Genomic DNA, 19,177 nt, shown 5'->3' with positions numbered 1-19,177 from the left:
TTTAGTTTGTTAAACTACTGTGTATCATAAATAATCACTAATAAAAAACATGCTTTCACCTTTTTTCATATAATGACTTTGAAATTACTTTGTAATACATGAGAGAGATTTTAGTGATTTCATTTACAAATACTTAACTGTTAATTAGCAGTACATATACCAGTTAAATTTACATTGCAGTAAATGGTATGTATGGTACAGTTGGTCAATACAGAAAATTAGAGACAATTCCAGGGACAAAAATGGTATATCAGTGTGTACAGTATATAAAAAATATAACTTCAAGACATAGGAATCAGTCTTGTCTATGGGAATCAGTGAGACTTAGGGGGTTATTTCCTAAAGGCAAATCCACTTTGCACTGCAAGTTGACTTGGAAGTGAAGTCGCTGTAGATCAGAGGGGGACATGTAATGAAAACAAAAAAACAGCATTTTTGCTTGCACATGATTGGATGATATAATAAGAAGAGCTTCCCCTCATTTTAGCTCTTCCCTTCAGATCTACAGTGACCGCACTTGCAGTGCACTTGTAGTGCAAAGTGTATTTGCCTTTAGTAAATCAACCCCTTAATAATTATTTTTCTACAGATCAGCTCTTATCTACCCTATTTAATTTTGTTAGAAATTATTTAAATAGTGAGACATTTATGCGATTATAAAATGTGTATATCGGCAGATTTATGTTTTCTATTGCCACTTGTGAGCCTGTAAAATCTTTAATATGGCCCACCTTGACTACTGTTCGCTACTTGTTGTTGCAAGTTGAGCTAGTCTGGAACTGAGGCATTTTACCCTTTTGGACTAACAGTACATTTTGGCAGCATTGACAAATATACAATATGTATTCAAAATTTGTTGCTAATAGTAAACAAATAACTAATACCCCGTAGTGCTATTACTATGTGAATATTACTCCACACAATCTCCCTACGCGAGATTGTGTGGAGTAATATTCACATAGTAATAGTGCTACGGGTTATTCGTTATTTGTTTACTATTAGCAACACATTTTGATGCACCTATTTTTTGTTGAAATCGTTTGTTTAAGTAGCAGCTGAGGTTTAGGGTGTGGGTAATTTGAGCGCTGTGATGATACACTAAGCAGAGGGATTGAGTTTTGTGTATCCATACAGATATATACAATATGTATTATTATTGCTAATCTTAGTTGTCAAAGGTACCTATTTAGAGTTATTTTTACGTGATGTAAAAGGTAAGTTTCTCCTTTTTTTTATAAATTGATAGTTCTTCCTTTGACTACTATGAACATAAGAGATAAGTAAAATTAATAGTGAGTTAAATCAATTTCTAATATAAAGCTCACACTTCATAGTTACCTATTCATTTGGCTCTGCAGGACAGAGGAAAATATTCACTTGGTCTTCTTCCCACCCCACACTCCAGAACATGAACTCTTTATGTTTTCCCCATTGTTCCGTTCAGCCACCTTTTGGTTTACTTTTGATTTCATATTCATATTTCATATTCATTTTCAAAACCTATGATACCTTTCTACATGAAAGCAAGAATGGTGTCACATGTGGTATGTTTCCTGTACTGACTGTGCCTTCTGAAACCCCTCCTCTCAGACCATTCAGATGTTTAGCTGTAGTTCAGACAGCAGGCTGTGTAAAATTGGAGACACTGCAGCCCAAAGGATTTAGCTATGAACTTTTTAAATGTACAAGAATACAAACACATGGTATCAAATTATATGTCCTGTATATGTGAGGCAGGGACGTGCAGTCAGGGGAGGCAGATGAGGCAAAAAAAAATTTTTTTTTGAGCTTCAAGGGTCATAGCTTGGCTGCCTGGGGTCACAGAGACCCTAAATTTGGGGGGTAAGTAGCTAAAGACCTACCCCACCACTGGTCAAAATTCCGGAGATAGGGGTTCTGGAGATATGGTGCTCCTTGTGCAGCCTGTCAGAAGCTACATACAGAGCGGCCAGTTTAAATACAAGCTGGTACACTTTATTTGCAGCAGACTGAGACAATGAGCCCACAGTGCCTCTCACTTCTTGTCAGAAGCACTGAGCTTAATGGACATCTTGGAGCCTTGGACCAATGGTTAAGTACCATTGGCCCCAGCTGTCCAATAAACATTCTGCAGTGGAGGCTGTCCTCTCACTGCAGTATCATAGAAGGGAGCATGTACCTAAAAGACAAATGCTCCCTTCCAGCCCAGCCCTCTTAACTACAAGGAAAAAACATGGATTTATGGGTATACGATTTGCCTATAATCCCATGTTTTTCTCACACAGTTGAGAGTGAGAATGACAATATTCTGCTGCTGAAAAGGTACTGTTTTAATCAAGCAAAATCATCTATTATTATGCTCTATGTTATAACATAATAATGAATTATTTACTGTGAAATTATAACTTCAGTTATAACTTCAAACTTCAGTAATTTGTCTGTTAAGCCACCTGCTTGAGTTCAGATTATTAAAATATAGTAAATTACCTTAAAAACAATATATAGTAATTATTTGTATATTACTTATGTATGGTAATTAACCCCTTGCCACCAAGGCCAATTCTGTAAAAATCATATTTTTTTGCTAGAGAATTACTCAGAACACCCAAACATTATATACTGTACATTGTTTTAGCAGACACCCTAGGGAATAAAATGGTGGTCGCTGCAACTTTTTATGTTACACAGTATTTGTGCAGCAATTTTTCAAACTCTTTTTTTTGGAAAAAAACTGTTTCATGACTAACATTTTTTTTGTACACTATGAAAGATGATTTTACCCCAAGTAAATAGATAACTAACATGTTATGCTTTAAAATTGCGCACATTATTGCTTTAACGTTTGCGGCGTATGTAACCTGTGTGTATCTGGCTCTGATACTAGCCATTGTCTCACCAGCCACTGACCTCGCTACATGGAAGGACACCTTCAAACTCCCATTAATTTTTTTGTTTTACCACTGTTGATCCTGGAAGGGATGCTGGTACCAAATTGTGAAATCTCAGCAAATTACGCCTAGGTTTGGAAACCCTCAATACTGTATGTAAACAGCACTAGGTTAGTGAGTTGAAAATCAATTTCAGTCTCGCAGTTGAGACAATACAGGCGATCCCCTAGTTACAAACATCCGACTTACAAACAATGCCTACTTACAAACGGAGGAAGGCAACAGAAAGTGAGAGAAAATCTACCCCTAGGAAGGGAAATTCACTCCTGTGAGGCCGCGTACACACGCGGGGACTGTTCGCCCAACTTTGTCCGTCAAACAGTTTCGGCAAACAGTCCGCTCAAAATTAGCATGGACGGACATGGCCACACACGACGGACGAACAGTTTGCTGAAACTGTGCGCGATGACGTGAACGGCACGTACGACGGGACGAAAAATACGACGTCCTATACACTGCATTATAACTTTCGGCGTGTAAATCCTTTCTGAGCATGCGCGGAACTTAGTTTGACGAACAAGCCTACACACGAGGGGACTGTTCGCTGAAACAAGGTTTCAGCGGACAGTTTTTCGGAATTTCCGAAAAACCTTGTTCAGCGGACTGTTCGCTGAAACTGTCCGCTGAAAGCCCACACACGAGCGGACTGTTTGCCGAAACACTGTTCAGCGGACAAAGTTGGGCGAACAGTCCCCGCGTGTGTACGCGGCCTCAGAGTTATTATGGGAAAAAGGTATCCCCACTGAGGTTTTATCACCAATGCTTGTTTCCACAACAACCCAAAATTTTCAAAATCCAATTGTCATTGGGACATAAAGTGAGTTGAAATCTTCTGAACAGGATCAAAGACAGCAAAACAAACATTACAGGGGTGTTAACCCTTCCCTATGCTATTCAAAACGCTTAAAAATATTTTTTTTGGCTGGAGCTACACTTAAAAAATATACATGTTCCGACTTACAAACAGATTCAACTTAAGAACAAACCTACAGACCCTATCTTGTTTGTAAAGCGGGGACCGCCTGTAAGCTCAATATTCCAGTAAAGAACCTTAATTATTTGTTACCTTAAGGCCTATGAAAGTTAGACAGATTTTGTTTTAAATGGACAGTCCACACAATACATAAAGTAGAAAAGAGAACAAAATAATATTATGATAGTATTTTCATTAGAAAGAATTCAAATCCATTTCAGAAATATCATCTTAAAATAAATACCCTAAAAGTTGTATAATCTCATGTGCATACATTCTATAATAATAAAATATGTTTTATAATTTAAATCCATTAAATAGGAAATGTTTTTTTCAACCTTTTAGCTGCTTTCTACAAAGAATCCTTGTGTTTCTTACCCTGGGCCAAAACATGCCTTTGTTGTCTTTAATGTGACTAACTTATGTTGGCTAAGTTACATATAGTATTTATTAAAAATAAGGCTTTTTTGCTTTTTACATTAGCCTATAAGTAATTATTAGACCAGTTTTGGAATTCAAATACAGCTGAAGGACACTTGATTTAAAGGAGATCATTATTATTCAGTATTATGTTTGCGGTTGGTTTACTTTGTCTTTCACGTCTTCAATTGTCCAGATCCAAAAACCTTCTTTAAATACTCCTTCAAAATGTATAACTCTGGATAATGTTCAACTTGTTTTATCTTCTTACCCAGATTGTTAGCCACAGCAATCACATTCTGACAGGATTTAAATTAAGTATAAATTATTCCTTCTTCTGTTTAGCTTGGCCTTAGAAAGCCAAAAATAAACTTACACAAGATACATAACTAGATCAAATTGTTCCATCACTACATTTTTAGTGATGCAAACTTTCGTGTCACGATACAGCTTTTTAATTAAAGTAACTCCCACAGTACCCTGTAGTACTGGTTGTGTAAACTTGTCTCGATTGTCTGATCCCAAAGCACTTTTATGCTTAAAGTGGAATAGGATTCCTCCTGTTGTTTTATTGTCCCGTGTCAGTCCTTGGGCATTCAGCAAGTAGTATCCATCTAAAAAGATTTCTATGCAACCATTGCGTACAGCCATGTTACCATCCTTCCGTTCTAATATTACTTCTGTATTGTTCTCTGATGCATCTATAAAAGGACAAATACAGCAATTAAATTTCAGTATCACTATTCAGGTAGCACAGGAATAATTCTAATAGAGGTAATTACAAATACACTGAGCAAGATTATAAAACGCAACACTTTTGTGTTTGCCCTTATTTATCATAAGCTGAACTTAAAGATCTACGACTTTTTCTATGTACACAAAAGGTCTATTTCTCTCAAATATTGTTCAAAATCTGTGTTATTGACCACTTCTCCTTTGCCAGGATAATCCATCCACCTCACAGGCATGGGATATCAAGGTGCTGATTAGACAGCATGATTATTGCACAGGTATGCCTTAGGCTGGTCATAATAAAAGTCCACTCTAAAATGTGGTGCAGTTTTGCTATATCAGGAGGGCCGGGGGTGTCTGAAAACCAGTCAGTATCTGGTGTGACCACCATTTGCCTCACACAGTGCAGCACATCTCCTTCACATAGAGTTGATCAGGTTGTTGATTGTGGCCTGTGGAATGTTGGTCCATTTCTCTTCAATGGATGTGCGAAGTTGCTGGATATATGCAGGAACTGGAGCACGCTGTCGTATATGTCGATCCAGAGCATCCCAAACATGCTCAATGGGTGACATGTCCGGTGAGTATGCTGGCCATACAAGAACTGGGATGTTTTCAGCTTCCAGGAATTGTGTACAGATCCTTGCCACATGGGGCTGTGCATTATCATGCTGCGAGATGAGGTGATAATCATGGATGAATGGCACATCAATGGGTCTCAGTATCTCGTCATGATATCGCTGTGCATTAAAAATGCCATCAATAAAATGCACCTGTGTTCATTGTCCATAGCATACACCTGCCCATACCATAACCTCACCACCACCATGGGCCACTCGATCCACAACGTTGACATCAGCAAACCGCTCACCCACACAATGTCATACACGCTGTCTGCCATCTGCCCTGTATTGTGAAAACCGGGATTGATCTGTGAAGAGAACACCTCTCCAAAGTACCAGACACCATCGAATGTGAGCATTTGCCCACTCAAGTTGGTTACAACAACGAACTGCAGTCAGCTCGAGACCCTGATGCGGATGACGAACATGCAGATGAGCTTCCCTGAGACGGTTTCTGACAGTTTGTGCAGAAATTCTTTGGTTATGCAAACAGATTGTTGCAGCAGCAGACGGTGGCTGGTCTCAGATGATCTTGGAGGTGAAGATGCTGGATGTGTAGGTCCTGGGCTGGTGTGGTTACACGTGGTCTGCAGTTGGGAGGCCGGTTGGATGTACTGTCAAATTCTCTGAAATGCCTTTGGTGACGGCTTATGGTAGAGAAATGAAGATTCAATTCAAGGGCAACAGCTCTGGTGGACATTCCTGCAGTCAGCATGCCAATTGCACGCTCCCTCAAAACTTGCAACATCTGTGGCATTGTGCTGCGTGATAAAACTCCACATTTTAGAGTGGCCTTTTATTGTGGTTAGCCTAAGGCATACCTTTGCAATAATCATGCTGTCTAATTAGTATCTTGATATGCAACACCTGTGAGGTGGATAGATCATTTCGGCAAAAGGGAAGTGCTCACCAACACAGATTTAGACAGATTTGTGAACACTATTTGAGAAAAATAGGCCTTTTGTGTACATAGAAAAAGTCATAGATCTTGGAGTTCACCTCATGATAGATAGGGGCAAACACAAAAGTTTATAATTTTGCTCAGTGTATATAATAATCCTATCCTTTGGCTAATACCACAACAAAATTATTAGTGATATGTTTTTTTAGAGTAGTAAAATCACTTGAAAAGACATACACTACAGTATCTCACAAAAGAGAGTACACCCCTCACATTTTTGTAAATATTTTATTACATCTTTTCATGTGGCAACACTGAAGAAATTACACTTTGCTGCAATGTAAAGTAGTGAATGTACAGCTTGTATAACAGTGTAACAAAAGTCAGTACACCCCTAAGTGAAAATGTCCAAATTGGGCCCAATTAGCCATGTTCCCTCCCTGTTGTCATGTGACTCATTAGTGTTACAAAGTCTAAGGTGTGAATCGGTAGCAGGTGTGTTAAATTTGGTGTTATTGCTCTCACTCTCTCATACTGGGCACTGGAAGTTCAACATGACACCTCATGGCAAAGAACTCTCTGAGGATCTGAAAAAAAAAGAACTGTTGCTCTACATAAAGATGGCCTAGGATATAAGAAGATTGCCAAGACCCTGAAAATGAGCTGCAGCAAGCTGGCCAAGACCATACAGCGGTTAGTGATGGACGAACATCTGACTGGGCGTTTCGCGAACGCGAAACGCGAACGCGGCCGATAGTTCGCGAACCGTAACGTTCGCAGCGGGCCCCATTGACTTCAATGGGAGGCGAACTTTACAAACCTACAGGTCAAATTTGCAGTCACAAAATAATTACTAGCTGTGCACACATAGTCCCACCACATGGCCAATGACATAACACATGTATGAGGTGAATCTGGTATCGACAACTACAAGCATTCTTTTTTTATATGTGAAATTGTGACAATTAAGGACTGTGGAGCGCATGAAGGCAATGGAGGAGAGGGAAGGTCAGGGTAGGCAAAGAAGAGGGTGCAGGAGATGATCACCAGCACCGTGATATAGAGCAATGACACCTGCACCGTGATAGAGTGATCTGACACCAGCACCGTGATAGAGAGCTCTGACATCAGCAGCGTGACATACAGCAATGACACCTGCACCGTGATAGAGCGATCTGACACCAGCACCGTGATAGAGAGCACTGACATCAGCAGCGTGACATACAGTAATGACACATGCACCGTGATAGAGTGATCTAGCACAAGCACCGTGATAGAGAGCACTAACATCAGCAGTGTGACATGCAGCAATGACACCTGCACCGTGATAGAGTGATCTGACACCAGCACCGTGATAGAGAGCTCTGACATCAGCAGCGTGACATACAGCAATGACACATGCACCGTGATAGAGTGATCTGACACCAGCACCGTGATAGAGAGCTCTGACATCAGCAGCATGACATACAGCAATGACACCTGCACCGTGATAGAGTGATCTGACACCAGCACCGTGATAGAGAGCACTGACATCAGCAGCGTGACATACAGTAATGACACATGCACCGTGATAGAGTGATCTGACACCAGCACCGTGATAGAGAGCACTAACATCAGCAGCATGACATACAGCAATGACACCTGCACCGTGATAGAGTGATCTGACACCAGCACCGTGATAGAGAGCTCTGACATCAGCAGCGTGACATACAGCAATGACACCTGCACGGTGATAGAGTGATCTCACACCAGCACCGTGATAGAGAGCACTGACATCAGCAGCGTGACATACAGCAATGACACCTGCACCGTGATAGAGTGATCTGACACCAGCACCGTGATAGAGAGCTCTGACATCAGCAGCGTGACATACAGCAATGACACCTGCACGGTGATAGAGTGATCTCACACCAGCACCGTGATAGAGAGCACTGACATCAGCAGCGTGACATACAGTAATGACACCAGCACCGTGATAGAGTGATCTGACACCAGCACCGTGATAGAGAGCACTGACATCAGCAGCGTGACATACAGTAATGACACATGCACCGTGATAGAGTGATCTGACACCAGCACCGTGATAGAGAGCACTAACATCAGCAGCGTGACATACAGCAATGACACCTGCACCGTGATAGAGTGATCTGACACCAGCACCGTGATAGAGAGCACTGACATCAGCAGCGTGACATACAGCAATGACACCTGCACCGTGATAGAGTGATCTGACACCAGCACCGTGATAGAGAGCATGACATCAGCAGTGTGACATACAGCAATGACACCTGCACCGTGATAGAGTGATCTGACACCAGCATCATGATAGAGAGCACTGACATCAGCAGCGTGACATACAGCAATGACACCTGCACCGTGATAGAGTGATCTGACACCAGCACCGTGATAGAGAGCACTGACATCAGCAGCGTGACATACAGCAATGACACCTGCACCGCGATAGAGTGATCTGACACCAGCACCGTGATAGAGAGCACTGACATCAGCAGCGTGACATAAAGCACTGACACCAGCACCGTGATATACAGCACTGACACCAGCACCGTGATATACAGCACTGACACCTGCACCGTAAGCAGCCCCAGGAGGAAGTCAGCATAGCACAGGGATGGTGGGAGCCCCTCATAATGAGCATAGCACAGGGATGGTGGGAGCCCCTCATAATATGCACAGCAGAGGTACAGCCCCAGGAGTAAGTCAGCATAGCACAGGGATGGCGGGAGCCCCTCATAATGAGCATAGCACAGGGATGATGGGAGCCCCTCATAATGAGCATAGCACAGGGATGATGGGAGCCCCTCATAATATGCACAGCAGAGGTACAGCCCCAGGAGTAAGTCAGCATAGCACAGGGATGGTGGGAGCCCCTCATAATATGCACAGCAGAGGTACAGCCCCAGGAGTAAGTCAGCACAGCACAGGGATGGTGGAAGCCCCTCATAATAAGCAGCCCCAGGAGGAAGTCAGCACAGCACAGGGATGGTGGGAGCCCCTCATAATAAGCAGCCCCAGGAGAAATATGACACCGCTCAACCTCTTCAAACAGGAGGGTATGGGCATATAGTACGGTGTGCTTTTTTTGGACAAGGAAGTGAGCCAAATGAAGAAAGAAGGTCTGTGTGCTCGATTAAAAAAATCGTTTATAGACATATACATGGTCTACTGGTCACATATGTTGAATTCCTCCGAGATCCATGCCTCATTCATTTTTAGAAATGTGAGGTAGTTAACTGTCGTGAGCTAGGCGAGTACGCTTATCGGTCACGATCCCCCCTGCTGCGCTGAACGTCCTTTCGGACAGGACACTGGATGAGGGGCAAGCCAACAGTTCGATTGCAAATTGGGCAAGCTCTGGCCAGAGGTCAAGCCTGTCCACCCAGTAGTCCAGGGGTTCATCACTCCTCAGAGCGTCCACATCGGCCATTAACCCGATGTAGTCAAACACCTGACGGTCTAGGCGTTCCCTGATGCTGGATCTGGATGACACCTGTCGATGGGTCGCTGAAAGAATTACCTCATATCAGAAGTCACCAACACATCTTCAAACCGGAACAGAAAAAAGGGAGGGTTGCGCAAAAATTTTTTATATTACATCTCAAAAGTAAATAAGTGAATATTAACACCAATCCTATGCAGAAATATGTGTAAAAAATACAGTGAAAACACCAATATGCTTAGGCTAATATCTGACCGGTCCACTAACTAATGCGGTACGGTCATATAACAAAAAACACACAATTAATGAACAGTGTAAAAGAAACACTTTGATACTCATAACATTGAAAAGTCCATATAAAAAAATTCTCAAGTTGAGAAACAGTGATAGTAACTCCGCAGTGATGAAACGATGACAGACCATCCAAAATAGTGTAAGTTGTGAGCACCTCCTCCACGGTTAACACTGCCGCTTACCAGAAGTTTGTGGTTCTTTATTACAGAGAACCATAAAACGCAGATGACTGTCTCTCCCCAGCCAGGGATATTCAGATAAGTAGGGTGATGAAAGGACCTCTCACAACTCCAACCAATCCCTCACATCAGCGACCATAAAAGAGATATAAGGCTCGCAATAGTGTAAAACCAAACACTTTAATAAAATAAATAAAAAACGCCAATTGCGCACTTACATAACATCAATGGACAAATTGCATGCAAAACTCGAGCCGGCCGGTCTCGATTTACAATGCCCGATACTTCTGGGACAAGCACGTGAAGCGGTGACGTCAGTGTGTCGCTCCTCCTCCCTACGCGTTTCGTTACTAACAGGACGTCGTCACGGGGTACATCTTAAAACCGGCCTCTTCTTGCAGGCACTGTTGGATTGGTACCCGCAGCTCCTTCTCTGGGAGTGGGAATTGCTCCTCTGCCAGCGCACGCAAAAGCAGAATGCAGCATTTCTCGAAGCAAGGCCTGGAAGTGCTCCATTCTGACAGCCCTCTGTGACGGCGGTAACATTTCAGCCATTTTGTGTTTGTACCGGGGGTCTAAGTACATTGCCACCCAGTACTGGTCCTTGACCCTTATGCTTTTTATATGGGAGTCCCTATTAAAACACTGGAGCATGAAGGCCCCCATTTGCACTAAACTGGAAGTGTGTGGTGGCCTGGCTCCTGCTCATCATCCAGGATAATGTCGTCCTCTTCATTCTCCTCTCCCCATCCACGCACAACAACAGGGATCCGAGAAAGGTTTAAAGCATGCTCTTCTTGCTCCTCCTCATACGCCCCGGCACCATCCTCCTCTGACTCTTCTTCAGACTCCTGTTGTTCACTTGTCTCAGACAGAGTAGCCCCCCCTGGGAATTCATCCAGCATTGCGACTTCCTCATCTTCCCGCTCCTGCTCCTCCACAGCTTGATCAATGACACGACGCAATGCACGCTCCATAAAGAAGGCATAAGGTACCATGTCACTAATGGCGCCATCGCTGCGACTGACCAGTTTGGTGATCTCCTCAAATGGCCGCAGAAGTCTGCATGCGTCGCGCATGAGCAGCCACTGGCACGGTGAAAAAAAACAGCTCCCAGAACCTGTTCTGCCGCAGAGTTCATACAGGTAGACATTAACTGCACGTTTCTGCTGGAGCAGCCTATCAAGCATATAGAAGGTTGAGTTCCATCGCGTCGGGCAATCGCAAATAAGACGTCTGACCGGCAGATTGTGTCGCCGCTGAATGTCAGCAAGGCGAGCCATGGCCGTGTAAGATCTTCTGAAATGGGCCGAGATTTTCCTTGCTTGCCGCAAGATGTCCTGGACCCCAGGGTATTTGACAACGAATCGCTGCACGACCAAGTTTAAGACGTGTGCCATGCATGGCACGTGCGTGATTTTGCCCTGTTTCAATGCACTAAGCAGATTGGCACCGTTGTCACACACCACTTTACCAACTGTCAAATTGAGCGGTGTTAGCCACTGATCTGCCTGTGAACGCAAAGCTGAAAGAGTGCCGGGCCAGTGTGGCTCTTGGCTTCCACGCACAACAGACGCAGCACGGCATGGCAACGTCTCAGCTGGCATGTCGAATAGGTTCTGGGGAGCTTGGGCGGCGCAGCGGAAGAGACGCTAGCAGCGGAAAAGGAGGAGTCAGCTGAGGAGGAGAGGGAGGAGGATGGAGTAGGAGGAGGAGGAGAAGAAGAGCCAGCCCTGCATGCAATCCGTGGCGGTAAAACCAAATCTACACGGGTGCCACGGGTTACATGCTTGATGGCCGTCAGAAAGTTCACCCAGTGGGCAGTAAAAGTGATATACCTTCCCTGCCCGTGTTTGCTAGACCACGTGTCTGTGGTCAGATGTATCTTGGCACTGACACTGTGTGCCAGAGATACATTCACTTGCCGCTGAACATGGCCATATAGCTCTGGGATGCCCTTCTGTGAGAAATACTTCCTTCCTGGGACCTTCCATTGTGGTGTTCCAATGGCCACAAATTTTCAAAAAGGCCTCCGAGTCCACCAGTTTATATCGCAGTAGTTGGCGGGCTATCAGTTCTGACAAGCCAGCCATCAACCGTTGGGCAAGAGGGTTATCCGGCGTCATCATTTTTTTACGCTCAAACATTAGGCCCACAGAAGCCTGCCTTTTTGCAGAAAAACGTGAGCTTGGCGTGATGGAAGGTGGAGTGGAGGACAATTGTGAGGAGAGAGGAGAAGGAGAAGTAGAAGACGAGGCCGGACGGTGAGAGCCTGGAGTGTGGCTTTGTGTGTTCCGTTGCTCCCACTGGGCTCGGTGATGGCAGCTCATGTGCCTTCTTAAGGCGGTCGTCCCTAGGTGAGTGTTGGGCGTACTGCGACTAATGCGTTGACTGCAAAGATTGCAGATGGCAACACTATTGTCAGCAGCGGACACGTTAAAAAAAGCCGAGCCGGGAGTGCGCATGCGCGAGGCTTCCAAGATGGCCGCGATCATCTAAAGCTCCGCTGCCTCGCGGAACAACGGAACCCCTACCGCACGGCACGGCTACCCTTCCGCTTCCCGAGCTATAGGGGCGGAATCCCGAAGTGTTGGGGCACATTTCTGAATGACCGGTGGACTGGCTAAACGCAATCTCGGCCCGCTGTTCGCTTCACTGGACGTGAGGGAGAAATCCAAGATGGCCACCGCAGCACAGCTCCTGTCTCAGGATCACAGATCCGCAGGCACAGTGGATTTCAGGTCAGATACAGACTTTCCTCCTCTCCACGCCACCCCAGGCAACCCCAGGGGTCTCCCCAAGGAAGCCACACCGTCCCCGGCCTCCACGGTCTCTCTGCTGGAACGCACCATCCAGGAGTTCTCTCCCTCCCCAGCGGGGACCTACAGAGCTACCCAGACCGCCATGGCCCCCCACGAGGCTGCTCATACAGACCCAGTCTCCCACATGGATGCCCTGTTTGGCAAATTCTCTGAATTATTAGAGAGGGGCCTCTCCCAAACTGCCTTGCAAATCACGGGGGAATTGAAAGCTGATTTTATTAACCTAGGCTCCCGGATCGAAACGATCGAACATAAAATGGAGGATACCATAGCCAGATCCATCCAAAACTCCAGACACATCTACTCAGTACAGGAGCAATTGGACATAGCCATGGCCCGTATAGATGACCTCGAAAATAGGTCACGCAGATATAACGTCAGAATTCGCGGGCTTCCAGAATCAATAACTGATGTGTCCGGGGCGGTGCAAGACCTCATTCAACAGCTAATCCCTGACATCCCAGCTACTAAGCTTGAACTTGACCGGGTCCATCGAACCCTCGGCCCCCCTAGGAAGGATGGCACCCCGCGAGATGTTCTGGCCAAGCCACATCACTTCTCGGTGAAAGAAGAATTCATGAAGAGAGCCAGATCCCTGCAACACGTCAATTACCAGGGTCACCAGGTTCAGATCTTTGCGGACCTCTCCCCCTCCACGATACAGAGACGAAGAGCTCTAAAACCCCTCTTGCTTGCAATGTCCCACAAAGACATAAAATACAAATGGGCATTCCCTTTTGCGGTCAGGTTCACGGACAAAGGGAAGTCTTTTGCCTTCTCCACTTTTCCCGAGGGGGAAAAGCTCCTCACCAAGCTGAAAATCATCTCTCAAGAAGCTGACATGGACACTTCTAACCCTAGCCAGGGATCTAACAAACGACCCACTCCTAACAGCCCACAATCCCCGTTGTGGACCTCCGGAAGAGCCAAGAAGGTCAAGGATAATGCACCCACCTGAGCAACTTCCAATCCCATTATCAGTCTCTCCATTTTGTGACTGACCGTCCGAGGTCCTGGAGAGGGCCGGAGGACTGCTCCCCAAACTTGGAAAGTTTGGCCCTCCAACCCTTTTTGCCCTCCCCTTGCCTAGGACTTGTGCTACCCTTGTTCTACCCTTATCCCCATTGCCTCCAATAATCCGGGACGCTATGCAGTACTTTGTCCATCTACTAGACTGCCCGTAACCCCGCATATATTTTTTTGTTTACATCCCCTCGAAATGGGCCCTAAGGTTGCTTTGAGGATTTCCCAGGGGGTTGCATTCCTCAGCACCCCCCCTGGATGTACCATCCTTCCTTATGCCTTAAGCACAGCGTTCATTTTTTAGCCCCAGTGTCTTCTAGGCATTATGTTTAGCCGTGCCTCAAAAGAAAAGTTCCTTTTTATGTATATTGCAGCTTTTATGTTATTGCTATTTAAAGTTGATTTCACAGTTCGGGTAGTTACCCGACTAGGGGTCCCCAGTTCCGCGAGGGACCACATGTGTAACTCTCCCTCCCTCGGCCTTTCCCAGGCGTCTGAGGGTCGGGACTCCTGACCTCATGGGTCGGTTGTCTTCATTGTGTTTGCTTGGGATTTCGGGGGGTGTCTCCTGCCCTGATCTCCTCTTTCTCTTCTCAGGAACCCTTTCTTTCCTTGCCCTTTCTCCCCTTCTCTTCCCCCTTGATGGTAAGCTTCCCCCGTTGAATGTTTGCATGACACTATTTTTTTTCTCCTCAGGTTGGGCTGAGCCAACCCAGCCGAAATGGTATCCTGGGAGATATCCTCGGGCCACCGATCTCAATGCCCTTACCAAGAACCAAGCTATAGATTGGGTAAGTGAGGTCGTTTTCAGATGCTGGGCTCCCCCTCTGCTCCATGGCTGACCCACAGGCTGCTAGGCTTAAGATAGCCTCCCACAACATTCAGGGTCTTAATTCCCCCATCAAACGGAGAAAAGCCCTCGATTACTACAAATCCCTGAAACTAGATATAATTCTGCTTCAGGAAACCCACTTTCCTATCCGGTATAGTCCCAAGTACCTACATGCCCACTTCCCTCAGTTCTTCTTAGCCAACGCGGAATCCAAGACCAAGGGGGTGGCCATTTTGATGGCCAAAACATGCAAATTCAATAAGAGTTTTGAAAAAGCGGATCCGGAGGGCAGATTTTTACTTGTTAAGGGCACTGTGGGGGACCAACTTTACTCCTTGGTCTCCTACTATGCCCCGAACACGGGTCAGGCCAAATTCTTCGAATCCATGCTACGTACCTTAGCACCTCTTTTAGAGGGGACGGTTATTGTCGGAGGAGACTCTAACGTCGCCTTTGATCAAGGTCTTGATAAATCCTCCCCCTCACGTCCCCGCTTAACCAGGCCCACGAAGGCAAGCTTACGGATTGCCAAATTGCTACACGCTCATGGGCTATCCGATGTCTGGCGGGAATTAAACCCCACAAAGAGAGACTACACTCACTTCTCAGCGCCTCACCAATCATATGCACGCATAGACCACATACTTGTCCCCTCCTCGCTCCTTCCCAGGATGCTCAAAGCCTCCATCACTGACACAGTGATCTCAGATCACTCTCTTGTAATTGTGACGGCCCTGGGGGGCTCGAGTGGGAGACATCCTAGGCATTGGAGGTTAAATGAATCCCTCCTTTCGGAGCCATCACGAGTTATAGATCTCGACAAAGCATTGAAGGAATATTTTTCTATTAATGCGACTCCTGATGTCTCCCCCGAGACCCTGTGGGCGGCGCACAAAGCTTACATTAGGGGAAAATTCATGCAATTGGGTTCTCAAATAAAACGGGAAAGGCAATCAACCATCCTGAAGCTAGAAGAGGAATACTCTAAACTCAGAGCTCTTCACAAAAAGGACCCCCTCCGTACCCCCACGGCCATACTAGACAGGACTCGCTTAGAACTAAATCTCGCCCTCACCACGAAAGCTGAAAAATCAGTTAGGTGGGCTGGCCACAAATTTTACTCACAGGCGGATAAAATAGGCACTCTCCTGGCCAATAGACTCTCCCCTAGAACCAAGCTGAGCACCCTCCCTCGGATCAGAAGCGCGGGACTCCCGCCCACGTCTAATCCGGTCACAGTTCTGAATGCCTTTCAGAAATTCTACACCTCTCTCTACAGTAGCTCCCCACCCCCCAAAGATAACCTCCTCCCAAAGTTTTTGGAGGGTCTGCCCATCCCGGCCTTATCGGACGTTCACAAACAAGTTATGGAAGCCCCCTTCCAGACAGAGGAGATACTGGAAGTCATTAAGACTCTTAAAAAAAGCTCCGCCCCTGGTCCCGACGGCCTTTCGATCCCTTACTATAAAGCCTTTGCCAACACACTAGCTCCCCACCTGGCCAATCTCGGTAACCATAAAGCTAATGGAGACCCCCTGGATCCCCACCTAAACACGGCGTATATCACGGTCATCCCCAAACCTGGCAAGAACTTGGAAGATGTCAGCAACTACAGACCGATTTCCCTTATTAATAATGATCTCAAAATTCTTACGAAAGTTATGGCCAATAGGTTAGCCTCCTTTATTGGACGCTATGTCCACAAGGATCAAGTTGGTTTTATTCCCGGCAGACAGGGACCTGATCAAATTCGGAGGGCGATCGACATTATCTCCATTTTGCAGTCTAATTGGGAAGGGGGATCCGGACAATCTGGCTTCCTCCTTTCCTTAGATATTCAAAAGGCTTTCGACTCGGTCTCATGGCAGTACATCTTCCAGCTCTTTGACAGGTGGGGATTTGGGGCTCGCTTCCTTGGCTTACTACAGGCCTTATACTCCCAGCCGAGGGCCCAAATTCGAATGCAGGGATACCTTTCTGAGCCAATTCCCATCACCAGGGGGACCAGACAGGGGTGCCCCCTATCCCCCCTCATATTTGCAATAGCCATTGAAACACTGGCGATCGCAGTCCGCCACAATATGGACATTAGAGGTGTCCAATGCGGTAGTCAAACGCACAAATGTGGACTCTTCGCGGACGACATACTGTTGTTTCTCACTTCCCCCCTCACAACTCTACCCAACTTATCCCGAGTATTGGACGACTTTGCCAAGGTCTCAGGCTTGAGGGTTAATTACTCCAAGTCTGTGGCGTTGAATGTTTCTCTCCCCACTCACCAAGTCCTCTCACTCAAACAATCCTTTCCGTTCCAATGGAGTGACACTGCCATCCAATACTTGGGTATCTCCCTCACACCTAAAATAGAGATGCTATATGCCCACAATTACCCCAAATTATACAGACAGCTGGAAACTGACCTCTCCTCATGGTCTAAACATGAATTATCCTGGCTTGGCCGGATTAACTCCATAAAAATGACCCTTCTCCCCAAAATCCTTTACTACTTTCGAGCCCTGCCAATACCAGTTCGGAAGGACCACCTTTGCTCTCTGCAAAGCAAAATACTGAAATATATTTGGGGTAATAAGGGATACCGTCTACCGCAAAACACGCTCTTCCTGCATAGACGCAGAGGGGGGCTGGGTCTGCCTAACCTCCACAAATACTACCTTGCAGCTCGCCTAGCCCAACTCTCCTCGATCTACTCCAAATATGAGAAACCGGACTGGCAGTCCATAGAACGCTGTGCGGTACCCTCCTATACACTAGATTTTTTATTATGGTGCCCGCCCAAAGCCAGGCCGCCCATCATGTCCCCATCCCTTTCTCACTCCTGTGCCCTATGGGACGGCCTTCGCAAAGAGCCTTCCCTAGTCTCCACTATAAGACCCCTTGCTCACATGTTCCGTAATCATGACTTCCCCCCCGGTCTGAACATTGAGGCCTTCAGATGGTGGTTGGACAAGGGACTATACCGGATAGGTCACTTTTTTAATTCCAGGGGTCCGATTTCCCTAGCTTATTGTATCGAACACTTAGAGCTACCAAACACAGAGAGGTTCCGCTTCCATCAAATATCTCACTACTTGAACTCACTTTGGAAAAACAAACCCCTTCCTCCTCCCTTTACTGAATATGAAGCCTGGTGTGGTGGAGTCGGGGAGCAGAGGGGTGGTATTTCAGTGATCTACACGGCTCTCACTTCCCCAACGGGTAAATCCCCCTATATGACGGCTTGGGAATCTGATCTCCAGACCTCTGGGAGTCTCGAATCCTGGCAGCTGGCCTTAGCCAGATCCTTTCGTGGGATCCAGAACACCTCACTAATGGAGGCTAGCATTAAATTGATAACCAGGTGGTACCTCACTCCAGTAAGGCTAGCCAGAATATATCCCACGGCTAATCCCTTATGTTTCAGGGGGTGCCAACTTCGTGGCTCCATGATCCACATCTGGTGGGAATGCCCTAGACTCCGTTCGTTCTGGACTAAAATCTTCAACTTGATTTACTTAGTCACAGGCTGCCGGGTTTCGAGAACTCCAGAGGTTGCGTTACTCAATACCCCGATTCCTTTGATGTCTGGTAACATTCAGAAACTAACTTATTTTATTCTATTAGGAGCCAAAATTGCGATTGCCTCCGCATGGAAGCAACCCAAACCCTCCTTCCTCGCAGTTAAGAGGAAGATATCGTGGATAATGTCCCAAGAAAAACTATCAGGTATTCTGTCAGACACCACACCTAAATTCCGAAAGGTGTGGGACCCTTGGGCCCGTTACATGGGAATCTCTCTGCTGCCGGGGGTACCCCCAGGCCCTCCCCTAGGAACCAGACCTCACCCCTAAAGCACCCATTCTTACATTGATTGCGAAACATTCCCTCGCTATATCCTTCCACCCTTTCAAGACATAGCTTACCTCCCCCGACCCCTCTGTTCTCCTCTTCTCCTCCTTTCTTCTCTTCTCTGTCCTTCTAGTCGTTCTAAGATTTT

General features: G+C 45.9%; 1 protein-coding gene across 1 annotated transcript in view; it reads right to left on the bottom strand.

Annotated features, from left to right (window-relative positions):
- Nucleotides 1–4,150: 4,150 nt before the first annotated feature.
- LOC143927029 (uncharacterized) overlaps nucleotides 4,151–19,177 on the bottom strand; it is a 159,428-nt gene continuing 144,401 nt past the window's right edge. Inside the window, exon 3 of the mRNA XM_077451009.1 lies at nucleotides 4,151–5,021. Within this exon, the coding sequence (XP_077307135.1) occupies nucleotides 4,693–5,021 (329 nt within the window). The 3' untranslated portion in view covers nucleotides 4,151–4,692. The remainder of the gene's footprint in view (nucleotides 5,022–19,177) is intronic.

The sequence above is a fragment of the Lithobates pipiens genome, unplaced genomic scaffold (genome assembly GCF_037356315.1).
Source record: "Lithobates pipiens isolate NorthernLeopardFrog02 unplaced genomic scaffold, aLitPip1_a1.2 Scaffold_23, whole genome shotgun sequence".
Classification (NCBI taxonomy): Eukaryota; Metazoa; Chordata; class Amphibia; order Anura; family Ranidae; genus Lithobates; species Lithobates pipiens.
This window is presented reverse-complemented; position numbering and strand designations above follow the sequence as displayed.